The 23,948-nt window shown below is 34.0% G+C and overlaps 1 protein-coding gene across 1 annotated transcript in view; it reads right to left on the minus strand.

Moving 5' to 3' along the window:
• The window catches only part of Nlg3 (Neuroligin 3), a 74,533-nt gene that overhangs the window by 12,218 nt on the left and 38,367 nt on the right, over positions 1 to 23,948 (minus strand). Inside the window, exons 3-6 of the mRNA XM_070109392.1 lie at positions 8,704 to 8,931; positions 3,808 to 4,005; positions 3,357 to 3,743; positions 2,948 to 2,984 (exon numbers count right to left, since the gene is read on the minus strand). Of these exons, the coding sequence (XP_069965493.1) occupies positions 2,948 to 2,984; positions 3,357 to 3,743; positions 3,808 to 4,005; positions 8,704 to 8,931 (850 nt within the window). The remainder of the gene's footprint in view (positions 1 to 2,947; positions 2,985 to 3,356; positions 3,744 to 3,807; positions 4,006 to 8,703; positions 8,932 to 23,948) is intronic.

Genomic DNA, 23,948 nt, shown 5'->3' on the forward strand with positions numbered 1-23,948 from the left:
CATTTAATTTTTAAAGTTTTTGTGCTAGTTTTGCTGTTTTTGGAATTTACTTCTATATTTTCTTTTCATTTCCATTCTAAAAACAATATATGTGCATTGCCTTTAGCGAAAAGAATTTACAACGCCATAGACAAGTATGCAACTGGCTATGTAGTTTTGTAGCTAGCCTTGTGAAGCTGCCTTCTTTTGCACTAGATGCCATCAACGTGGGTAGTTAGCGTGATGCCGACTATTACTGTTTCCATCTCTATAGGTCAATGCCAACGTAACAATTGTTTCTTGCGCTACGTTTAAAATTATATGTATATATTCGTTCTTGTAGTATTTATATTTTCAGTTTTTTTTAGTTGCTTTTTCTCGAAACGCTTTTATATTCTAGTTAGAAAAAACAAAATTTTTTTACTGCTTTAGATATATGATATGTCCGAGTCACTAACATGTAGTATATATTAACAAAGATACCGAAAATGAATACTTTGTTTTCTATTTAAAATAAACGACGAAGTGCATAGAGAAACTGACATATTCTTAATAGAAGAAATAACATAGAAATAATAGCTATGTGTTTGACAGAACAAATTATCAATTGCTTGATACGATATATTTTCAGTGGAATTCCTGCCGTGCTAAAATCAGTTTAATCAGACGCATGTAAAATTTCAGATCGATATTTTTTGAGTTATATGATGAGAGACTAGTTCGCTTATATACATATATACAGACAGATGTACAGACAAAGGGTTATTATTTAATCGACTCAGATCGTTAGGCTGATCTTTTACGTATATATTTTATAGGGTCTCTGACGTTTTTTTCTGTGTGCGGCAAATTTTGTGCAAACTTAATATACCTTGTTCAAGGTATAATAGGTAATAAGTTACGGCAGAAAACTGTCATAGTCACTATAAAATATAACTATAATCATCAAGGGAAGCACACGCTGTTAAGGGTAACGCCAAAAATATAAGGGTTATTGACAGTCGTAATTTTGATGCCATCGACTGTGATATTAAGATCCAATATGTACTTCTTCGTACAGTTCGTTACATTTCTCTATTCTCACGACAGGTTCTACGTTACCAGAATTGAAGCGGATTTTATCCGGCCAAGGTCTGTTATCTCGGCTATACTTGTATAACCCTGTTTAACTCGATAAGTTTTAAGCCCTTTGACTTAACAGTCATTTGCAGCGATACAAAGTTGGAGCTTGAAAGGCATTAAAGATCAGATTCAGAGAACCAATCTGCATCCGAGTATAACTGTGGGGATACTTTTTTATCTCTAGGCTGACAAGGACGTAGGAATTTCTTTCTCGCTGCTGATAAGGTTATACCTCTCTGAGTGGAGAGATTTGATTTTCTCTACACTGCTGTATATCGATCCAACACGTATAAGATTAGTTAGTCTCCGCAACCAGTAGATAAAGTTGTGTGGAATAATGTACTAATTAAAAGGTTATGAAAAGCCATATGGCAACCAGGTGCTGTTTATATGAGTAACTCAGATACGAACGTGTGTTAAAGTGATGAAGTAGCTGACGCAAAGAAGTGAGTTGCAGATAGAGACATGTTTATAAATGTGAGCACATTGCCAAGTAGATACGTTCAGTAATTTTGTAAATATGTATTCTATTATGCATGTAACCTAATAAATATGTGTTAATATACCGCTAGTAAAATAGAAATTACTAAACGAATGTATTTGAATTTGCCTTTGTCAAAGATGGTTGCTACCTTAGTTACGTCGGCGTTGAGTATATGTATACCATTCTTTGTGTTGTGGGTTCAAAGCATGAATTATGGAAAATTTCACATTACATGCATCAAAAGATGATAGCGGTATGCCTTTCTTTCTAAAAGAGTCTTCTTATAAAGCCCTTAAGTACTTAATATGTCTGCTTATGTTTGCCGAATGCCAAATGACGTCGTAATAGTATTCGAAATCGGCCAAATATTATACAAAGCTGTCAACGCCAATTAGCTGCGTATACGCATGTATACCATTAGCGCTGTTTCATGTTTTCTTGAAACTTATGTCATCACTTCTGAACTACTAACACTAATTAATGCAAGATTTCCGCTAATCATTTACTAATATCGATGTATTACCCACCTTAGTGTATAGCGCAAATTTATGTAAATTACTCATTGCTTGCATACATTCTCACAAATACATACATAGTCAGTTGCATCCGTGCGCAGCTGGGCGTATATTGTAACATATAATATATTGTGTAAAGCCTGTGGAAAGTTCAAAGTTTGAGAAAATACCAGTTAATAAGTACATACGTTTTCCTGAATAAAATCGAACTGGTCCAAAAAGCATCAGGCTTATCAAATTGGGCTTAGTCATGGCGGATCAACGAATAACCGAAAGAAAAGATTTTTCTTTTTTTTGTACAGAAAGTTATTTCATATTAACTTGCTTATATTAGGTATGGATGGGTTTGGCGTTAAGACTTGTATTGTTATAGAGAAGTATGTCATGGCGAAAAATTTCTCAGGATGAATCTTAACTTTTATCTATCTATAAATTGGCTTGGGTTCATTAAAAGTCTGGAAAAAAGATTGTTTTTGAATTAACAACTAGCTCTGAGGATTTTTCCAATATATTTGCATCGTAGTTGTAAAACTGATTTCACGTTCCTCTTTTCACAAGTAGGCAGTCGGAGAGACTTTACCAAGCTGCTTACTACAGTGGCTTGCTTCAAGAGCGACTTAATTACCATCCGTATTTTCATTTCATTAAATAATAATACTTGTATAATTAATCCTTGCAGAGACGCTGTGAACAATTGAGCAATGATAAGTGTAAATAGTAAAAATGTAATAACAATCATTCACAGATTTCAATCTTGCAACGAACACTTCGCCGAAATTAAAATCACTCACTCTTGCATTAAAACTGTGTAAAAATAAATCCTTCACAGGTTATAGGTTTTACATACCTTGACAACTTGTTAATGGCTGTTTTCCTCATTAATACTGAATTAATTACAAGTGCGGGTAAATTAAAGCCGCCGCCATTGAAGTTTAAGATGATATTAAAAGCGCATTCGTGCGTTAAGCAGCCACAGCAATCGGAGATAGTGGATGAAGCCAAGTCGATAATGTGTTGTAATCCCGTTGAAATACAGCGCGTGTTTCATTGAACGATACCGTGAAGAAGAGAAAACGATATGTTCGCAACGGAAGTACAGCAAATAGTGCGTTAAATAAGTGTATGTTGCAAATTGAAAATGAGCATGCAAATGAAATCAATTATTTATATTTTCATCATATCAATATACAAGCACTTTTGCATATTATTTTTGCATGAAAATTTTGTTTTTTGCACTTAAAGCCTACAATAATTACCAATATTCTCCAATTGTCCCGGCGTACCCCAACCACCCGCTGCCGCAATGCCGGCACCACCACCGAGGCCACCACCGGCAGCAGTTGAGGCTTGAGCTTGTGCTGCAGCCGAACCGGGTGCTGGTGGTACATAATCACCACCATCGATGACCACACCATCAATACTTGGACCAAGTGCGAAACCAAATTCGGGCTGATGTATGGGTACGCTCAGCAGCTGGTCCAGTGTCTTGTCGCGCAGACACTTCATGAGATGTGCATGTGACAGATCAGGTGCACAATTGACATGATGCGCAACAATAGCCGCATATTTGGCAGGGTTGCTCACTAGCGACCAAGGCGCCAAACCTGAGCCGGACATGAGTATGGCGCGGTTGAATAGTAGACCTAGTGATATATTGACATTTTTTTTTAAATATATATAATTAGTTGCTAATCAACTTGTCTATACCTTCCGGCACCGCTAGTGAGGAGATGAGAAAATGCACACACGCTGCTCCAGTGCCGTGACCCGACAACGTAATACTCTGCGAGTCGCCACCAAATGCCGCGATATTCTCTTTAAGCCAGTGTAATGCGGCAATGATGTCCATTAGGCCATAGTTGGCTGGCAGTTTTGAGTAGCGATCTGTATTGGCGTTTAAGAAACCTGAAATGGAAATGAAGAATTATATTTTATTATAAAATATTATTTTGCATAAATATACAATATATTTGACAAAAAGTTTCAATTAGCTCCTGCATTTCATTCCATTCTACAATAGTATATTCCGTGTACATTATTAATGTATAAAGGTATAAAGGTTCAATAAAGCTCTTGTGGTTGTGCGCTGATGGCAAACACTGCCAACGTTTTCAGGTCAAAAATTTCAATGTTATACAGCTTTAATGTGAGATCCCTTAACTCAAAAAGGGTTTCTAACTCCGATTAGATAATATTCTTGATCTGATGATAAAAGAGAAAGACGAGAGGCATACATAAAAATTAACACTTAAATTGAAAGATAAAATAAAATAAAAACAAAAAAAATAGCCTGCACCGAAGCTATACCAATCGAAAATAGAAAAGATTCCAGCATCTAAAAATTATTCAAAATTTGTGTTTCCCTCCTTTTGATGGATAAAAAACAGATGCGTGCAATACACGAGGTGAAATACTCAACCAAGCTGTTTTACGATTAATTGCAGGAAGGCAAACTCAATCTTTGTCCGACACCACTCGTAAGGATACCTAAATTAGAGTATCTCACACTCTTTCGCGTTTAGCTTATCTACGCCAGCTGCTGACGAAATTCCATTAAGTTCGGATTTTTCAATCGCAGCAACGTTTTAAGCAAACTATTTGTGCATGACTTGCGCTGTCTGCCAACGAGTTTGACTAGTCACTTGGCGCATTCGACGCCTACATATCAACATGTACATGTGTATGTATTAATGTGTAAGTGTTTACATTTAGGTCAACATTGCGCTGACTCTGTGCGGATGCGTTCACTCATGTTTATCTCGCTTTGGTCTGTTCAAATGCACTATAGCCTAAACTCCGTACACACACACACACACACATGCATATCTCCGCGTCTATATAAGTGGAACGTGTTGCAGTTTGTGCTGAACGTTGCGGATTCCACAAGCTTAATCCGTGGCAAGCATCAAAGCTACATACACATGTAAATTTCCACATAGGTACATAGGGGCATGCATACATTATGTGCATGCGAGGTATACGGATATGACAAATTCACACATGCAATTTAATGTAAGCGCAACATTTTTTTGTCACCGTTATATCTATGAAAACATGCTGCAATTCAGGTAAACAAGTGCATATTTACCTTTGTCGCTGCCGTTTGCCACATGCCACGTATAAACTTTGGTTTTAGCAAAATCTGGGTAAGGTCTAAAATAAAATACATATGTGTTGTGTAACGGGTGGTACGTTTGGTTGCAAAATTATTAAAATGAACGAAATTAATTTGGTGAGCATATTGTGATTTTTCGAGAAGGGATATATTGGTTAAAACATTTGGATTTGGCGCTAAATTCTATTGCAAAACATCTCTATCTGTTCTTATTCATTTGAGCTTGTTAACTCTTTGATGTTCTGATGCAACACTAAAACATTAATTATTGAGATTTGCTTCGTGATTAGGGTATAATTGTTTCCAGTAAGTGTAAAGGATTAGCATAATGGAAAACAAAATTTTGCGCAGGACATGAGCGTAACCTGAGTATGACATGCTACAAAGCTTTATAATCGATTCGTGGTAAAGTTTAGGGAATCTATTCTCTTCTTTAATACCAAATTTGGAAGATAAATTGAAAACGAAGTTAATTAAGTATCATATATTACAATATCCCCGACAATATTACATTACTTTATATTTATATTGCTTCTTTATATTTTCTTAAGTTTAACACTTGTTTACTTTGAAATATACAAACTTAACTAAAACAAAATAAGCAAAAGAGCAGACAATTTCGTCATAATCGGAAGATCACCAATTAGTGAACAGCTTATAACTTTACTATATCTTTAAAGCTTTACCATGTAAACAATCTCTAAATTTTAAATTCACACCGTACCTAAAGTATATTTCTTTGTTATATTAATGGAATTTGTTGATCATTTGCAATCAATTTATTATCTCCAAAGCAAATAAACCTAGATCTTTAAGGGAGCGATATTTAAATTCAAAATTGTTTGCTATACAAAAAAGGTATTGGCAATTTTTTTCATAAAAAATTCCTTTACAAGTTATATGCAATTAAAATTATGCATCAAATTTGCTGTATTCATACAGTACACCATGTCGTATGAGCAACACAACAGATATGCTCGTAAAGCACTTGTATGAATGCTCAGTACTTTTGATTTACAATGTTGACTGTGTATAACTTTTAAAGGAATGTTTTTGTGGAAAAATCACTAAGAGCTTTTTTTATAGCGGAAAATTTTGTAATTGAATATCACTTTTTAAATGTTGTACATTTCGTGCTTAATACGAAATATCAAAAAATTCCATATTATATACATAGGAAGAGAAAAAATTTTTAGCACGGTTTAAATTGAAAACAAAGAGCTTGTGCTCTCTATAGTCCAGAGAAGTTATATAATCGTCTTTTAGAGCAGAAGGTTCAGACAAACAAAAAATTGTCTTCTACATTACAAAAACTGTCGTTGGTAGAATTTTTTGTAAGAATAATAATAAGAAATTCACCTTAGAAATAAGATAAAACTGTTAGAACCAAGTCATACACACAAGTCACAATTATAAGTAAATATTTCCGTTATAATGCCGATAAAAAAAGTGTAAGTGGTTTTATTTACTTAAAGAAGTTTGGTTTAATATTTTAAATATATAAAGGTGTAGTAAAATTCAAATATGATGATGTAGTAAGTCAATTCGAAGCCCCTATTACATAGATAACTTTATAAAATCATAGTTATTTTGGAATATCAGCTATCATTAAATGTTGTTTTCGGTTTCTTTTCATTTAAGCAGAAATAATTTTAATAACTTGCTGACAGTTAAGCAAAAATAACGAAATCAATTTGGTTGTACAAATCAAAATTATTGTTTAAAAGTTCCCAAAAAGCGAGATTTCGGTAATGCCGCTTCTATTACTATACCCAACTTTTTTATATTCCTCCAAACTATTCGCACCCTATATGTGATGACATTGTTTCTCGCATTTATTTGCAACGCATAGTCGCGCGTCGGTATTTGAGTTCGAGTTCGTGCAGTTGCATTTAGTAGCAAGTGCATTGCCTTCTGTATGCACTTGCGCTGCGTCAAATGCGCTAGTGGGCACTCAGTGTGAGTAAAATAATACTAACAACTAGCCACGCTGCAGCTTAGCACCGCCAGCTCGCCTTTTTGCCACCAACATTGACGCCGCTATCAGCCTTCTAAACTCGAAATTTAGTTGAATTTTTGAATGAAAAATTTCATTTAATTTTATAGCCAACATTCGCATTTGTGCGCATAGTGGGCGGAAACAATTTGCATTGCTATGCTGTGCAAACGAATCATCGCATTGGATTGCTTAGTTGACTGCCCGTATGCATGTATGTCGGTGTGTAGATGCGGGTGCGGGTGCGGGTGCCTCATGAAAAATTCATAAAAGCAAAAGTTGCATTTATAAATTCCATAGCAGCTAAACACTAACAGCAGCCACAACTGCGGCAATGCAACATAACCAACTCCAACACCAGCACCTAATAACCAACGCACCGCCACAAAAATGTACACACACACCTCCACACAAACGCATTTGCATACGATTTGAGCGTGGAAAACGGTTTTTCTTTTTTCTAGTTCGTGAGGTTACTGGAAAGCAAATTTCATATGCAAATTAGGAAACAAATGAATATCACGTAAAGCTACGTACTATGCTAAATAGTAGTAAAAGTTTATTTTGCAAGCGTGTGCTAAAGTGCAGCTCTACGAGTATATGTGCATGTGTAAGTGTGTAGCTACATTAACACCGCTCCACTGTGTCATTGCAATCTGGGCGCTAATTGTGCTTTTTAATAAAGTGCGCGTTGCATATACATACATATATTTGCATAAAATTTTAAGTGCCACACAGAGCAGGCGCACTTAAAATACACATTAGCATGTACATATATGTAAAGGAAAAAAATGTGTTATTGGCGGTCTCTACTGAAATTGTGAAATTCCTTTTATATTATTCTTATTGCCTTTTGTTTCCGAAAACTGCTGCAAATTAATATTATATGCTCACAGAGATAGAGGGGAGTTAGGTAACAGTTTTGCAGAGAGTTTTTATATTTAAATAAAATTGCTAAGTAAATTAAAAGTGGCGCTCAAAGGCATGCTGTTCTACTTGGTTTTCATTAAAAATTTGCATGTTTGATTTTCCATACTAAGTTACAGTCGTAGCGAATATTAGTTCCTAGTGCTGTTGGCATTGCATAAAGGCTTTACAATATATTGACTCAAGCCATCTAAGGATGCCCCAACTAAACACCATTCAGCAAATAGCTGAATAAAAATTTTTTTTCTAAGTTTCCTTGCATTACTTTGCGTCATTTCCTTGCATTACTTTAGAGCATTGAAAGTGTTAAATGCTATCTCGGTTCAACAGTCTGCTGTTTGGGCAAGCGACAACAATTCGTTGTGAACTCTATCATATAGATGACCAATACTTAATTATTTTCTAAAAGTAGAAGCCTAGTAGAACCACGCTAGCCCAGAGTTAATTTTGCACTCTAACAATTGTAGCGCACTAGTTGTACATCATTGTTTAAACTTTAGAACAAGTGAGCGAAAATACCTTCATTGTATATAATATAATATTATTATGCCATATATGTACGTACCTAGTATGCCCAGTCGATAATTTATTGTAACGACAAGTATTTGTCCAAAGCTCGCCAGCACGGAGCCATCATATGGATTGCCGCTATTCCATTCATAGGATTCACCATGTACAAATACTAGCACTGGATATTTGTTTGGTCCACCACTACTGCCACTACCACTGCCAGCATTGTTACTTGATCCGCTGCTGCTGCTGCTGCTACTGCCAGAAGCGTCACGTGATGCAACTGCATAAAAAATCAAATATGTTGTATAATTAAAAATGTGTTGCATTTGTTGAGAAAAATAAATAAAATTTAAATATGTATAAAGCATACTTATAATATTTTCAATTTCAATGGATTCTATTTAAGATTTGTTAAATAAAGTGTTTCTAATATGAAGTAAGGCACGTGGCCAGACTTCCATTACATTTACGTTTCTGGACCGTCGATTGGGCCCTTAAAAAGTTCGGTGATTACTGCCAAGTGTATTAAGCTTTTGTAATTATGCTAACCATTCGAGTAGTTCTTCATATTTGACCTCGTGACTAAAAGTGCAAATTGACAGATCATGGGTATTTAAGCGTTGATTCGACTTGCCTATTGCCATTTTATATAATCGTTCTGCTACGATGAATCACCATCTTTCTGCTTAACACAGTAATATATTGTCAATTAGGTGGCAGTACTATTTATTACAGTTGGCTCCACCACAACTCAGCCATTCTTAACTCTTAGCAAAGTTAAAAAAATTTTCGCTCTTCGCTCTTATTACAACAGAAGCATTACTAACTAAAATTACATAATTGATAGTCAGTGGTACTGTGAATGCGGATATTTGTTCGGTCTATAAACTATGAATGCAAACCATATTTTAAACAAGTTTTAGTTCTTTAATAATTATTTGCTTAGTTAGGCTAACTCAGTATATAGTGCATAGTCCTCAATTAGCAGTGTTCATTTATATAAACTTTGCCTAAAAGTGAATAATATTTTTTTCAAACTTTTTTCTTACAATTGCTCAAAAACTCTAACTCACAACTTTATTTAAACTCATGCACGAGTATGCCAAACGAATATATAACTGTACGACGTGTGGTATGAGTAACAATTAGCGCTTTAGTGGCAAGTCCTAGTATTTACATGAAATTAATAACGTAATTTCCTGTTACTCTATCGAAATCATGTATGCATATATATGTGTATATTTTTATGCATGAATGTGTGTATATATGTACTAATAGATATTAATTCACATTGACGTGCTGTACAATTAGCGTCATTACTACATAGCTAGCCATTAATCACGGGCATAAGCTCACCGGGAGAAACTCCGTACAGGAATAGTAAGCACACCAAACTTAAAACTCAATAGCGTTTCGCAACAGTTAGCAGGTTTTATGGTAAAACAATGTCGGCATGGGAAAAACAATGCAGCGCAAAATTAATGATGCTTTGCATTGTACTCTTACCGAAAGTATGTGTGTAGCCATTGGTAAAGCAAATAAACTATAGCCGATGAGTTGATTCGCTGAATACAAAATAATTTTTGCGAATGGACCAAAAGTAGTTAACGTGCATTTAGTGTGAGTGCGGAAAAAGTGGGAATAAAGCTTTTAATGTAGCCTGAAGGACAGGTGCAAACAATTCAATCAGCTCATTAATTAACTCTGCAGCTAGGCGGTATAAATAGCAACAGTAATTTTAGTGCAACCTTTTCGTGCACTATATAAGTAGTAACTGTGGATTATATACCGTTACCGCTAACGCTGTGTTATAAAGGAATTTCGATGTTTTAACTTGTATGATAGAGGATTTTGAAAAGAGTGAAAATGGAGTCTTTCAATTTTGCGGATTTAATGCGCTATTCTATAAATGTTAACTTATGATTTAAGCGTGCATTTTTAGGGAATAAAACGAAAATATTAAATTACACAAGTTTCTTATAAAAAATATTCGCTAAAATTTTTGTGCTTCAAAATCTTTTTGGTTTTTAAGTTGAATCCCTGAGTGGATCCCTATGACTAAAAAGTGTCTGTATGTGTTTGGATTTGAGCCAAAAGAGTATAACTGTACCATATTGAAACAAAACTAATTAGTGGCAGCAAATCGTTATCGGCCGGTAAATTTATGGTAAAGGTCTTGTTTTTTACTGGTTGGAAACATTTTGCTACTGTTACTTAGTTAATTAAGTCAATGTTCAGTTGTTGTCACGAGAATTCTTTGAAAATATAAAGCTATAAAAGAATGGCTATGACTGCCTAACCAAATTTCCAGATTTGACTCACACTGATAAAAGAAAAACCTTCATCAGCAGTCCTGCGGCCACTAGTTAATTGAATATTGTTACTAGCAAAAGCTCCTAAGTAATTTTTGTAAAAATGAACATGGAAATATTTAAGCAGCTTAAACAATATTTGTTGACTACAAGTATTCATAAAAAATGTACGCTAATCTTTCATAGTTCATATATCATGCCAATAATTACTTCTTTGTATAAAAGTTCCATCTTCCACTGGTGATCTGCCTTTTTGGCTTAATTTTTTCATTTATTCATTTGTTTAGTTTACATATTCCTAGTGGGCACTCAGTTGCCTACCAATGGATGCAACTGCAATTGAGTGCATCTTTGAATAATTGCTTCAATTAGCACGTTGCTATACAAATCTACAACCACAGTTGATTATTGATGAATGGCGCAGTGATTGACACAAATACATATACGCTTAAATAAAGTAGAAATTAGACATACATATATACTAACGAGATATTGAGGTGTTGGTAAATATATTCGACTGCATAGTTGATGGATTAATTTCAATTAGTGTAGCATTTCCATTAAAAGTGAACTTTCGATCCTAATTGCTGCAATGACTAAGAATATTTTTCTTAACACCAATAAAATGTGTGTTGGTAATGGTGTGCTTAATTATCGAGGGAGTTTCACTGTTTTTCAATAGCTTGAAGCTGATTAAAAGCTCTGATTGCATGCTTAACGTTAGGTGTTCAAAGAAAGTAATTAGAAATATCCAAGAGGAGAGACTTTTAATCAAAGCTTTTACTTGGTTTTGCGCGGTTTGAAGCGCTGAAGCGAGAGTGTGCGGCGACCAATAAAGGAGTCTAACCAACTTTTCCATTTGACATTGTCAACAAGCTGCAGATGAATATCTTATATTGTGTTTAGCGAAAATCGATATATGCTATTTGATATATCGATGGAAATAAAACTATTCTTATTTGGATTGTTAACGCTTTCTTATTTAAGCAGGTAAGTAAGTTTCCATATGTACACATTGTTTAAATAGTTTAATCTTTGATCATTTAATGCAACCAGTTTACGCGCTGCTTTTTTAATGGCTTTGACTTTAAAATATATCAATATTTCACTTTTACTTTAAACAACTTTACATTGCCAATATAAAACCGTAAGTTTTGCGTTTAAAATTATATTTCATTTCCCATTTTCTTCTGTACATTGCATTTGCTAACACATAACAAAGTTGCTACATTCCAATTGAACTCGATCCTTATCGATTGTAGTAGCGCACTCGTAGTATTTCTGTCGCCGTTTCTTTTCGATTACAAAATAAAAAATACCTATGTTCTCGTTTTTATGTTTCTTCTTCTCAGTATTTTTATTGCTATGAAAAAGAATTGCAAAACTTAAAGAATAATGCCATCTGTCTTGAACGGAAGTGTGTTACAGTCGTCAAAGTGAATGACACAACTATTCGAACTAGTTTAGTTATCAAAACTTGGATTGTAGTTATGTAATAAAATACTTAAAATTACTGCGATTTTAAGTCTTGCAGCAAAATTAAATCAAAGTTGGCTTATTATTACTTCTTGTTAATTAAAAGTGCTTTTTTGTAAATATAAATATGTATTTATGAACACATACGCAAATATACAGAATATTTTTTTATAAAATTAAAACAGCAGTGGTCAGTTTACAAAGCCATGAATCATTGAGTGTTGATTGGCTAGAATGAACTCATTAAGTCTGATGTCTTATTCATATGCTGAATGTTTAAACAATTAACGACTACAGAAGTATCATTTGCAAATGAAATTGCTCAAATTCTTAGGCAAAACATTAAAGACTATATCCTTACCACTGATTGACTGATAGAAGACTTTGCCTTTAACTATAATTACCCAACTAAGTTTTTATACCCTGAACAGAGTATATTAAATTTTCCATAATATTTGTAACACACAAAAGAAAACTTCGGATATCTTATAAAGTATTTATATAAATGAACAGCGCAATGAAATGAGTTGATTTAGCCTTGTCCATATGTTTGTACGTTTGTATATACGCGAACTAGTTCCTCAGTTTTTGATATATTGGTCTTAAATTTTGCACACGCCCTTTTCTCATCAAGGAACTGCTTATTTGTCGGAACTGTCGATATCGGACATGCACAATATGTAGCTGCCATACAAACTGAACGATCGGAATCAAGTGCTTTTATGGAAAGCTGTGTATTTGACGAGATATCTTCACGAAATTTAGCAGAGATTATTATGCAAGGCATTGCTACGATTTTGTTCAGATCGGATTACATTAGCTTATAGCTGCTATCCAAATTAACCTATCCAAATCAGAATAAAAATATATCTTTGCAATACCCTTTTATGCTCAAAAAAGTACACATGTGAAGAAGATTATAGCCGAAGTTAACGTCTTTTCTTGTTTATATTAAATTTTTTCTTTCTTTGCTGAAATTTATTTCGCTTACTTTCTCTTATTGCATTTTCAACAGTCTTTTGCACGGCAGCCGTCTCAAGACATTCGCAACGCGCAGTGATAATATTGTGGTATTCCGAAAAGATTAATATTTGCTCTTAGTCATTCTGAGTGGTTTTCACCTGCTCGAGGTAAGACAATTTTCTTCTTACTATTCTCCTTTTATTATGTTCGTTGAAGCTATGATGGCATTAATCAGCTCAACCCCCTCTGTTTGCTAGTTATATTTTAAAGTGGCGGTATTCATTAATTTTTAATTGTACGTCTCTCGCACTCAGACCACAATGCTCTTAGTTAAGTTTATAGAAAACTTTAAAAAACTTCAAAAAATAATCCAATTAATTTTACATATATTTAGTGCTTCTGCAATAAAATAATAACTATATCATATACAAATATACAAATAAATACAAATCTGTGTAAGCTTTTAAAATATATTGATCTAAACGACTCTACAACATTCTGGACAGGTTAACGTTGCCTATATACATATATGCAAACTAATCCTATAAAAAAAATTGTTTTTTTTTTTTAATTTTTACATGCAACTGCGCAGTTCACTGCTACACTCTCGTAGCAACTGCCCAGCAGTTGTATGCTTAGTTAACCCATCAATATCTTACTGACTGCCCACCATTTATATGAACTTATAACCAACCACTTCCTACAATTATGTACTTAATTTTTGGCTTTCCCACGAAACCATTATTTTTTTGACGCTTTCTTTCATTTGAGTGCTGCATAAAAATGTGGTTCTTTTATTTAGCCGCACGCGATTCGATGCACTGTTAGTTGACTTTTTACTAGTTTTTCGCACTGACTCTTTCGGTTTTCATTTTAGTCGCACGCTATGCGCAGCTGCAGTCTTCTGCGAATTTCTATATTCCAAACTGTGTTTGTTTCCTGCGCTTTAATGTCTTCTCAACGTCGCGTTGCCAAAACTTTGCTCATTGTCTTCAAGTGTAGGGCATCGCTACTCTATTGTTTGCTACCTACACTAGTTCACTGGATTCCAACTACCATTACTCTACTGTTTTATGACCGAAAAACCGACTTGATTTCTTTTTCTTTACAATTCTTCTCAATTTTTCTTCGCTGTTTCTCTGTTTTTCTTCTTTTTTTTTTTCTTGTGTTGGCACATTTTTATTTCGCTTGACTGCAGGTCGGTTGGTAGGTCGATTGGATTGGTAGCTTGGCCAGTTGCTAAGTACATATTGGCATTCAATATTTTAGTGGCTTTTTATTACGTTGCGGCTACTCATCGCTGAAGAATAGATACGAAGCCCTCTGGCATATAAAAAATAAAGAAAATAAATAAAAGTTTGCAGTGAAGAAAAAATGTAACTTCCTGCGCTGTCACAAAGTGGAGCAGCAAGAAAGTTGTTGGAAATATTATATACTTTAGCAAGTGTAATTTTTTATTACCCTTTTTATAGCATCGCAATGTGGCATGCCATACAGCGGTCACCAGCGACGATGACTCAAATTTCTTTTATCTTCATGCAAAAGTTTTCATTTCATTTTCATTTTATGTATGCTGCTTTGTTTTCCCAGCACTTTCTCAAGTTGCAGCCGTAGCTCGCTTCAATAGCTATAAAATACGTGCCAAAGTTGAGAAAGAAGTTGCCGCATTATACATACTTGTTATAACCTCCAATCGCGTTTGCATTAAAATTTTTCAATTTGGTGTGAAATACAATGTGTAAGTGTGTGTGTGTGTATATGTGCCTGCAGGGGTATAATATTTCTTTCATTTGCCCTGCGCAGCTGTTGAAAAATTAGGTATTGCGGTATTACTTCACAGCCTCAGTCAACAAATGATTTATGCACTCAAACCCAGCAACTTACAGAGTTTTATTAGCACACCAGTGCATTATACGCTGACTTTTATACATTAATTTGATATCAGAAAGAATTTAAACGCTCACACGTACTCTTTTCGCAGTCTATTAATTTCATTGCGTTCGTCAGTTAATGTTGGCAGCAACCAAATTGATAAAAGATGAAATAAATAAAAGTGAGCGTATGAATTGCACAAAGGCAACGGTTTAAAAAGATATGCAAATCATTTAAGTCAGCAGCTGCTCATAAATTTCAATGCCTCACGCTTTATAATAACATACAAATATAATATTTCATGAACCACCAGGGCGTATGAGTGATGCAAAATATTCATGAAGCTTTTTTATGTTTACTTGCGATATAGCAGTTATTTAAAAGCATTGTGAAAATGTACTTAAGTAATTTTCTTTATTTGTGTAAAAGTATGATTTTTAGAATTAATTTCTGACTTTTTTTTTTAATAATTTCAACTAACAAGAATTGTTCAATCTAAAAAGTAACCGCATTCTTTTTTATTTTTTCTATACTGTCGCAACATGTTGCACAATGGATTTTTGTATTACCTAAAACCATTCGATTTAGATATAGTGTTATGTGTACATAAGTAATCAGGATGAAGAGACGAGTTGAAATAGGGGTGACTGTCTGTCCGTCCGTCTGTTCAAGCTGTAACTTGAGTAAAAATTGAGATATCTTTATGATACTTGGTACTTTTAACTTAACTTGGTATATAACAATATTTTTATATCTCTATTTTACAGCGCGAAATTGGACGAAATCTATTTCTCATATAACACCATTTTCAATTCCATCTGATTCTTTCACTTTCCACTATGCAAATCAAGTAACAATGATTGTATCGGTGTTAAACTTTGCGTGAATAATGCGTTTAAAATATGCCACCTTGTGACCAAAAATTATCTAAATTTAACCAAAGCAGTTCAAGCCCCTATGGTAAATGTGTAAGATAAATAATTGAAATTCATATAATAAAAAAAATAAATGAAAATCTCGATAATAGCATGTCTTTGTGTCAAAAACGGATTGAATCGGATCAATACTTCCTTTAATGTAAAATATTGCCAACACCTGAAGTAATTTCCCTTGATTTGATACTTGCGAGTTACGAGAGTATAAAATGTTCGGTTGCACCCGAAGTTAGAGCTTTCTTACTTATTTTAAGATATTTTTATTGTTTAGTTGTATACATAGTTTGTAAAAAGTTAATCACGTTTGTTATTTTATGACGCCTAAGTGCAATTTAAGATTCCTTATAACCGAATACCAACAAAATCAACGAAAGTCAAAATATATATTATTTGATCGATATTAAAATAATTATTATTTAAAATTAAGCAAATAAAGTTCACTAAGTTAAACTGTGGGTAAGGGGTTATCATTACAAATTTGCTTTTCGACAATAGATCTGAGCTGTTATATTATTATTAACTAACTGAAATTGTATAGGCTGCATACAGCAAACTTAGTTCATCATTTTAATCTTAAACCTACTAACGATAATGGAAATGCATTATTCTCTGTTAAGAAACATTTCCAAATACATAAAATAAAAGTGAAATATCACATCTAAGCATCTAACACAAATTCGGAGGTTTTGCTTAGTTCATGAAGCATTCAGACTTATATATAGTCCAAATTGTTTGGAATTATAAAACTGCTCGTATACAATTTTATAAATTTTCCAGCTAACATATTTTATATGGATTCCCCCGTATTTTCATAGCACTACCTTATATTATATTTTATATGCATGTCGTGACAAATTTGCCGAATACAACACATAAAGGCAATAAAAATTCCATTTCTGCGGTCTATAAAACGTGAGTAAATGCGGGAGCATTTAAAATATGCTGTCATTTGCTGGCAAGTGCCAACGAACTTTCGCAAGTAAATGGGAAAATAGGTTAGTAATTTTGCGTTAAAGGCGCTGAAATATAGCTCACGAATTTTAATAGCAACAAAAAAATCGTTGATTTATTGGCATTTAAATGTCTGCAGAAGCCAGTCATACGTACATACATACATACATTCCTGTGTACAAGTATATATTTCTTTTGTCGCACCCATTGTACCGCAAAGATACGTTTTCGTGCACAAAAACCAACCAATGAGTGCGGTTATTTATTTAGGTGTGTTTATGCGTGTGTACGCCTTTGAATATGCAACTCAAGCGTAATGTAGGAGACTGCTTTACCCAACTTTTCGGTAAGCTTTTGGTCTTTTGATTGCGTTTACGTGCGGACGCATGAAATATGCAAGCACTTAGCACTTTGATTTTATTGTGGTTCTCGATAATTTCATTTTGCTTGTGCTTGAACTTTTGCTGAAGATGCTTTGTTGGTAGTTATTACTTTTAAGTGAAATTTAAATTGTAAAGCATCAGTTCAGGAAGTGTATGAGAAGAGTAATGGTTATAAATTTATTTATTATTATACTGAAAAATATAATGGTATAGCGTGGCTTCATTAAGTGAAACCAAGAATGTAACAAATTATTATGTAAACAATTTTTCAGAATTTTATGCCTTTGTTAAAACATTTAATATTAAAAAGTTATAAGCACTTCATAAATAACTGCATTTTAGCTTTCTTAGTAAGTACTCCCTCAGCGATTTGAGTAGGGCATTCATATAATTCAATCTACGTGTTCAACTTAGAAATGTGACAGCTGTCCAGGAAAATAATATTAGCGAAGTAAAGATTCACCTCTGAAAATAGTTCACGCTTAAGCTTTACGTTAATTCCTATTTGTCTTAAGGTCAAGCAATAAAATGCAACAAAGTTAACGAAGCCCCTGTGGTTGATGAAATTGTTAGAAATAGTAATAGCAAACTTCTGAGCATATTGCTACGATGAAAAAGTGTTTCACTTCCAAGCCGTCCGATAGCGAAAATATCGACCTCATTGCCCATGGCTGACTCTTACCCGAAAATACATTTATGACATTCAAAAGGTGTATTTTCCTCATAATAAAGTCTTGTTCGAAACGAGTTAAGTCGGGACAAAACTTTCTCTAGCGCACACTTTTTACAGGTTGACTTTGTACCATGTATTTTTTTGCACAGTCGGTTCAGGCAAATCCAAGAGGATCGACTTGCAACTTATCGGCGCAACTGGTAGTAAGCAGACTACTTAATAACCGTCATAATTCATGATGACTTAAACCTCTTTTCGTACAAAGTTCAAATAACAAGCCGCCTGGAATTTTCCAAAAATAATAATTGAAATGGCCGAAGAAGACAATAACTTGATGAATTGCCTGTTAATGTCTGATGAGGCCCATTTTGATCTGAAGGGAAAAGTATAAAAGCAAAGTTTCCGAAAATGGAATAAATCAATCCACAAGACGGAACTTTAGCCAGAACGAGAACACTGTGTTGTGCGCAGTTTCATCAAGGTGTATTATCGGGCCAAACATCTTTGAAGAAAACGGTATAAGAGTAACTGTCAATAGGCGCTGTTCTTTAAAACTATTGAATGAGTATTTTTAACCGGAACTGCGCCAAAGACGTATCCCTCTCAATAGCGTTTGGTTCCAGCAAGATGAAGCAACTGTACGCATAGCCAGACCGGTTATTGCGGAGCTCTAACGAAAATATTAAAATCAATTAATATCAAGAAACTGCGCTTTCCGCTGGCCCCTAATTTCACCTGAGCTGACTGCAACATACTTTTTTATGGGGTTATGTCTAGCAAGAGTTGTACAAAACTAAACCCAGAAATTTAATTAAATTAAAGCAGTCCATTAAATCGTTAATTGAGTCAATACCGAATTCAAGCCTTCAAGCTGCAACGAATAATTTTCTAATTAGGTATCGCATATGCGTTGTTGAGCATGGAGGTCCATAAATTAAAAAAAAGGTAATGCATTGCTAAAAAAAAACGTTATTTTGGTTTGTTTTTGTAGCACGATTCGTGCGCCACCCTGTATACATATACGAGTATATACCATATACAAAGTAAAGGATTTCAGACGTTTCCATTTGGGTGTTACAAACATTGTGGCAAACTTAATATAATATAACCAGTTCAGGGTACAAAAATTCTCTAGACCAATTTCGATTAAATTCTTGGCTCAAGAAAGTTTATACTAATTTCTTTAAAGCAAGTGACTAACTGTTTATACACCACAAGTTTGTCCTAGAATATTTAAGTGTGTCTACTGTTTGAGTGCTGTGAAATTCTGAGCGGTAAATTGATAGCAAATGTAATCGATACGTGCAAAACGATTTGCAAATAGTCTTTAAACACTATCTGAGAATATTATAAATCTCACAACTTAAAGCTAGATCATTGCATAATTCTACGGCTTTATTACGTTTGAGTTCATAATGGAAATTATTATTTACTTGTTGCTTAATTATATACCTGCAATTGGAATATTAACGCAACTTCAAATATATAAAAATAATATACGCGACATACTTATAAACTTTCATTGACGTTATTCAATTAAGTCATTGACCTGATTTCATGGCAACTACAATTGACGATTTTAAAGCAACAGCAGCAACAATGAATACAAAATGGCATAATATAATTGGAAATTATGTATGGCAAATGATAATGCCAATATAAGCAGGCAATTACCAGTTATGGAAAAATCTACACACGCAATACGCACACACACTAATAAATACTCAACAAGCATGCGGTTGTGAGCGTATGTGTAAGCTTAGACATGTGTGCATAAAATAGAAAATGCTGGAAATATGTGAACAATTTTACAAGCGAAATTGGAAATTTCTGGTTGTGAAATATGTAAAGAGATGAGGGTTTGAATAAGCGAATATGCGCAAATATTTGTACAAATTTGTTTTCACTTGTAAAAGCATTTGTTGTTGGAAAATACATGCTTGAATTGCAATTCAAAACACATACATATACACACAGCGTGTTCGCATGTCGCATTTAACACAGGCCTTCATGTCGGCAACACAGACTGATTGTTTGTAACATAAAAGGATGATAAAAGCGACGTCTGTCGAGTGCAAATAATACGTGTAGACGCGTGTAATAATTATAGCCTAGTGTAGCAAATTGTGCACCTAACTGTTTTGTGTGTAAGAACATAGAGCGTCAAGGGAGAAGTAGGCCTGTATACGCGTACACACAATCAAATGATCAGACTGACGCGGCGAGAATTTTTGTCGGTTGTTGGATAAGTTAAACTCAGCTTCATAGTTGTTGTTGCATTTTTATTTCTACAGTAGGTATATGGGTATACTTTAGCGTAAACCTGTCAATGAAAACAGCTCATGTGTGAGTCATCTAAACCAACACTTCCGTATCCTGGATTTACGAATTAAAGAAAGTAAACATACGAAGAGTTGGGTAGTAAACCATCAAGAAAACAGCGGATTATTATACATCTATGAATATATTTAAAATATTCTTAAAGAGCTCAGAAATTACAATTCGTTCACTAAATCGGACACTATATAAATAATTTGCAACATGTAAATACAGCGATAGTTTGGTTCACCTAACGGTTGTTTGTATCACCTAAAACTAATCGAAAAAAATAAAGGGTTACAGAGATCCCGGATTTCAGCCATATACCATATATATTAGTTGAATTACGTTTGACTATCTGTCCGTGCATCTGTCCGTGCAAGCTGTAACTTGAGTAGAAATATCGTGATGAAACTTGGTTCATATGTTCCTTGTAGATGGGCATAATCGGACCTTTGCCACGCCCAAAAAACGCTAATAATTTGGTACAACGAATCGCATTAATGAGGGACACCTCTTGGATAAAACTATTTAAAAAGTGGGGGTGACCCGTGCCCTAATAGATTTAATATATGTATATATCTCCCAAATCAATAAAGCTGCGCAAGTCAAATACGTTAGTGTAAAATAGATCAAAACGAATGATAACCCCGCCCACTCCCTATATAACGATTATGTTAAAAATACTTAAAATTATATAAAACAATAATTAAAAATTTATCAAGATATACCGAGTGCGTGGACTCCATTGCCTATTAATAACTTTTTTCCGAAAATAACAGTTAAAGTCTGAGATATACTGTTGAAATTCGGAGAAAATCTGTTAGTAATTATGGTACGTCTGTATGTCTAAAATGGGTTGAATCGTAACAATACTTCCATTAGTCCACATATACTTAATAGAAAGATTTTCGAACTTCCGTCTGATTTTGTACAGCAAATATCGGTTAAAATGTGAGTTATTTTAATGAAATTGAGTGAGCGTGCCACCTAATGTTTCTGTACTTAAATGAATAAAATCGGGTGAAAACTTGCCGTAACCTCCATATAACTAATATCGCGATTTTCAAACATTCGGTTGACTTTTTACTTTTTATATATTGCTGATGGTATGTGAAGTACCTTAATGAAACTCAGAGGTCATCTGTTTCTGTGGATAATATGTAGTAATGCCAAAAATAACATTGGTTTAATACTACGCCTATAACTTATATAACTAATATTCGATTTTCAAACTTCCAGTTGGCTTTATACCCTATATATCGATCAATATGTAAGATAATTAATTCAATATAGTGTTTTTAACTATTTAACAAAAGCTTTTTACTAAGCGGAGTAGATTGAAATTACCTACTAGCCAAAGTTAATTGAAATAGTTCTTTAAAATATTTTAAAATGGCATATCATTCAATAACTATTACCTTATATCATACATTACTCTACTATTGCTTTACATCATTTGTCGCTTCTACTTTCATTCATGCCGGCAAACTTCCTGACATGCAGGAATATATTTATATATTATGTATTGAAACTTATAAATAAACCTGCGCTATCATCATATCAATGGCAGCTGATACTGCTTGGCACCTCACTTCAGCACTTCTAAACCATGTCGCACCAATACCAAAACACAACACAACGCTTCACTTCACAATCAGTTGCTGCATCACTTTGTCGCTCACTCTCTCCACTACATACATATAGTATATATTTATTGATGCTACTGTTGCGAATACTCATTTCTGTCGTGTTTTTTTTTGTTTTTTTTTTGTGTTTTTTGTTAAGTGTTCAATAAAACCATTTTGTCAATATTTCCACAGACAAAAAAGCGGAAAGCACAATGTGAAGAGTATGAAATGAGGACATAAAATGCCTCGGTCGCTCCCTACCGACACTTCGTTTTGCTTACTCAGTACAATACCATATAACTGGGGTATAATATATTATATAATATGACAGTGTTCGGTATGGGTATTCGGAAGTAGCAGTAACCGTGCATATTCATAGCAACAATAACATAGAGCGCTATTCTAAGCTACTCAAGCAGAAGACATAACGAAATTTTAATTTTACCACAATTGCCGCTTAATAGGGCGTGAATGTGCATTAATATAGCTGTAATAGAGATATGCTTGTGTAGGTAAGTAAAACATACGATATAACGGTGTATGTTTAAAAACAGTGTATTGGAATATTTATCAGCAATTTATACTTTTTCCGATAGCGGAATTGCGAAAACGCGCATCATACCTAAATTGATCGTGTATAAATTGCTGGGTGTATACAAAGTAAGAGAGATTTAATACTACAAGTATATGCGACATAGGCTGATATATATATATGTATAAATATATGATATTTAAGACAGCTTTGATAACCCAAAGGAGCTCAGCAATCGTCTAAATTGTTTTCAATATCTAGCGGTAGTAACTACTGTTTCATAAAATAATAGCTAACAAGAAAAAACGTTACTTGGCCTGAAGCGAATCTATAATACCTTTCATATGTGCATTTTTTAAAGCGTAATTTAAAAGGAATTCTAATTGCTCAGCTTATATGGCAGCTATATGTTAAAGTGGTCCGCTCTAAACAATATCTTTGGAGGTTGTACCGATACTTGAGATTATATCATATGCTAAATTTTGTGAAGATATCAAGTCAACCAAAAAAAATTTTCATACAAAGACTTGACTTACACCAATACGTTTGTATAGCTGTCATACTGCTATAGCTGCCCGATCTAAATAATTTATACGAGTATTGCAGAAATGCTGTGAACAATAATGCACATAAAATTTCGTAAAGATATCTCGTCAAATTAAAAAGTTGTCCATACAAGGACTTTAGTTGGATCGGTTAGTTTGTGTATACTCTGAGTTGTCCGATATTGGCAGCTGCGACAAATGAGCAGTTTCTTGGTGAGGAAGGTCGTGTAGAACATTTCTATTCGATATGGCAAAAACTAGGGCCTAATGCACGTTACGCAACCGACGTTTGCTTCTGAATCTTCTAAACTTCGTGGCAAACTTATTATACCCTATTCAGGGTAAAAAAAGAATGAAATGTAGGCATTTACTCGTATGCATTTGTGGCATATTATATACATACAGTATACGGTTCGTATAAATAATAATTTTTTGCAACGCCAATTTAGGATTGATGAAGATTGAAGCCAATTTAAGTCGTGTTAAAAATATAATAAAAAAATTGTTGCCCTGTGCAATGGCTAATATGAGTACTGGTTTTGTTAAAATATCCGCACAATTAGCACAGATATTCAATGTAAATAAACTAGACGAACATGATTTAGCACTTGCAGCATCAACGTGTGGCAATTAGCCGTGGTTTTATACTAAATTCTCGTTTTTCTTGAAGTATTGTAATTTAATTAAAATCAGAAATTTCGAGTT

This window comes from Bactrocera oleae, chromosome 2 (assembly GCF_042242935.1).
Source record: "Bactrocera oleae isolate idBacOlea1 chromosome 2, idBacOlea1, whole genome shotgun sequence".
Taxonomy (NCBI): domain Eukaryota; kingdom Metazoa; phylum Arthropoda; class Insecta; order Diptera; family Tephritidae; genus Bactrocera; species Bactrocera oleae.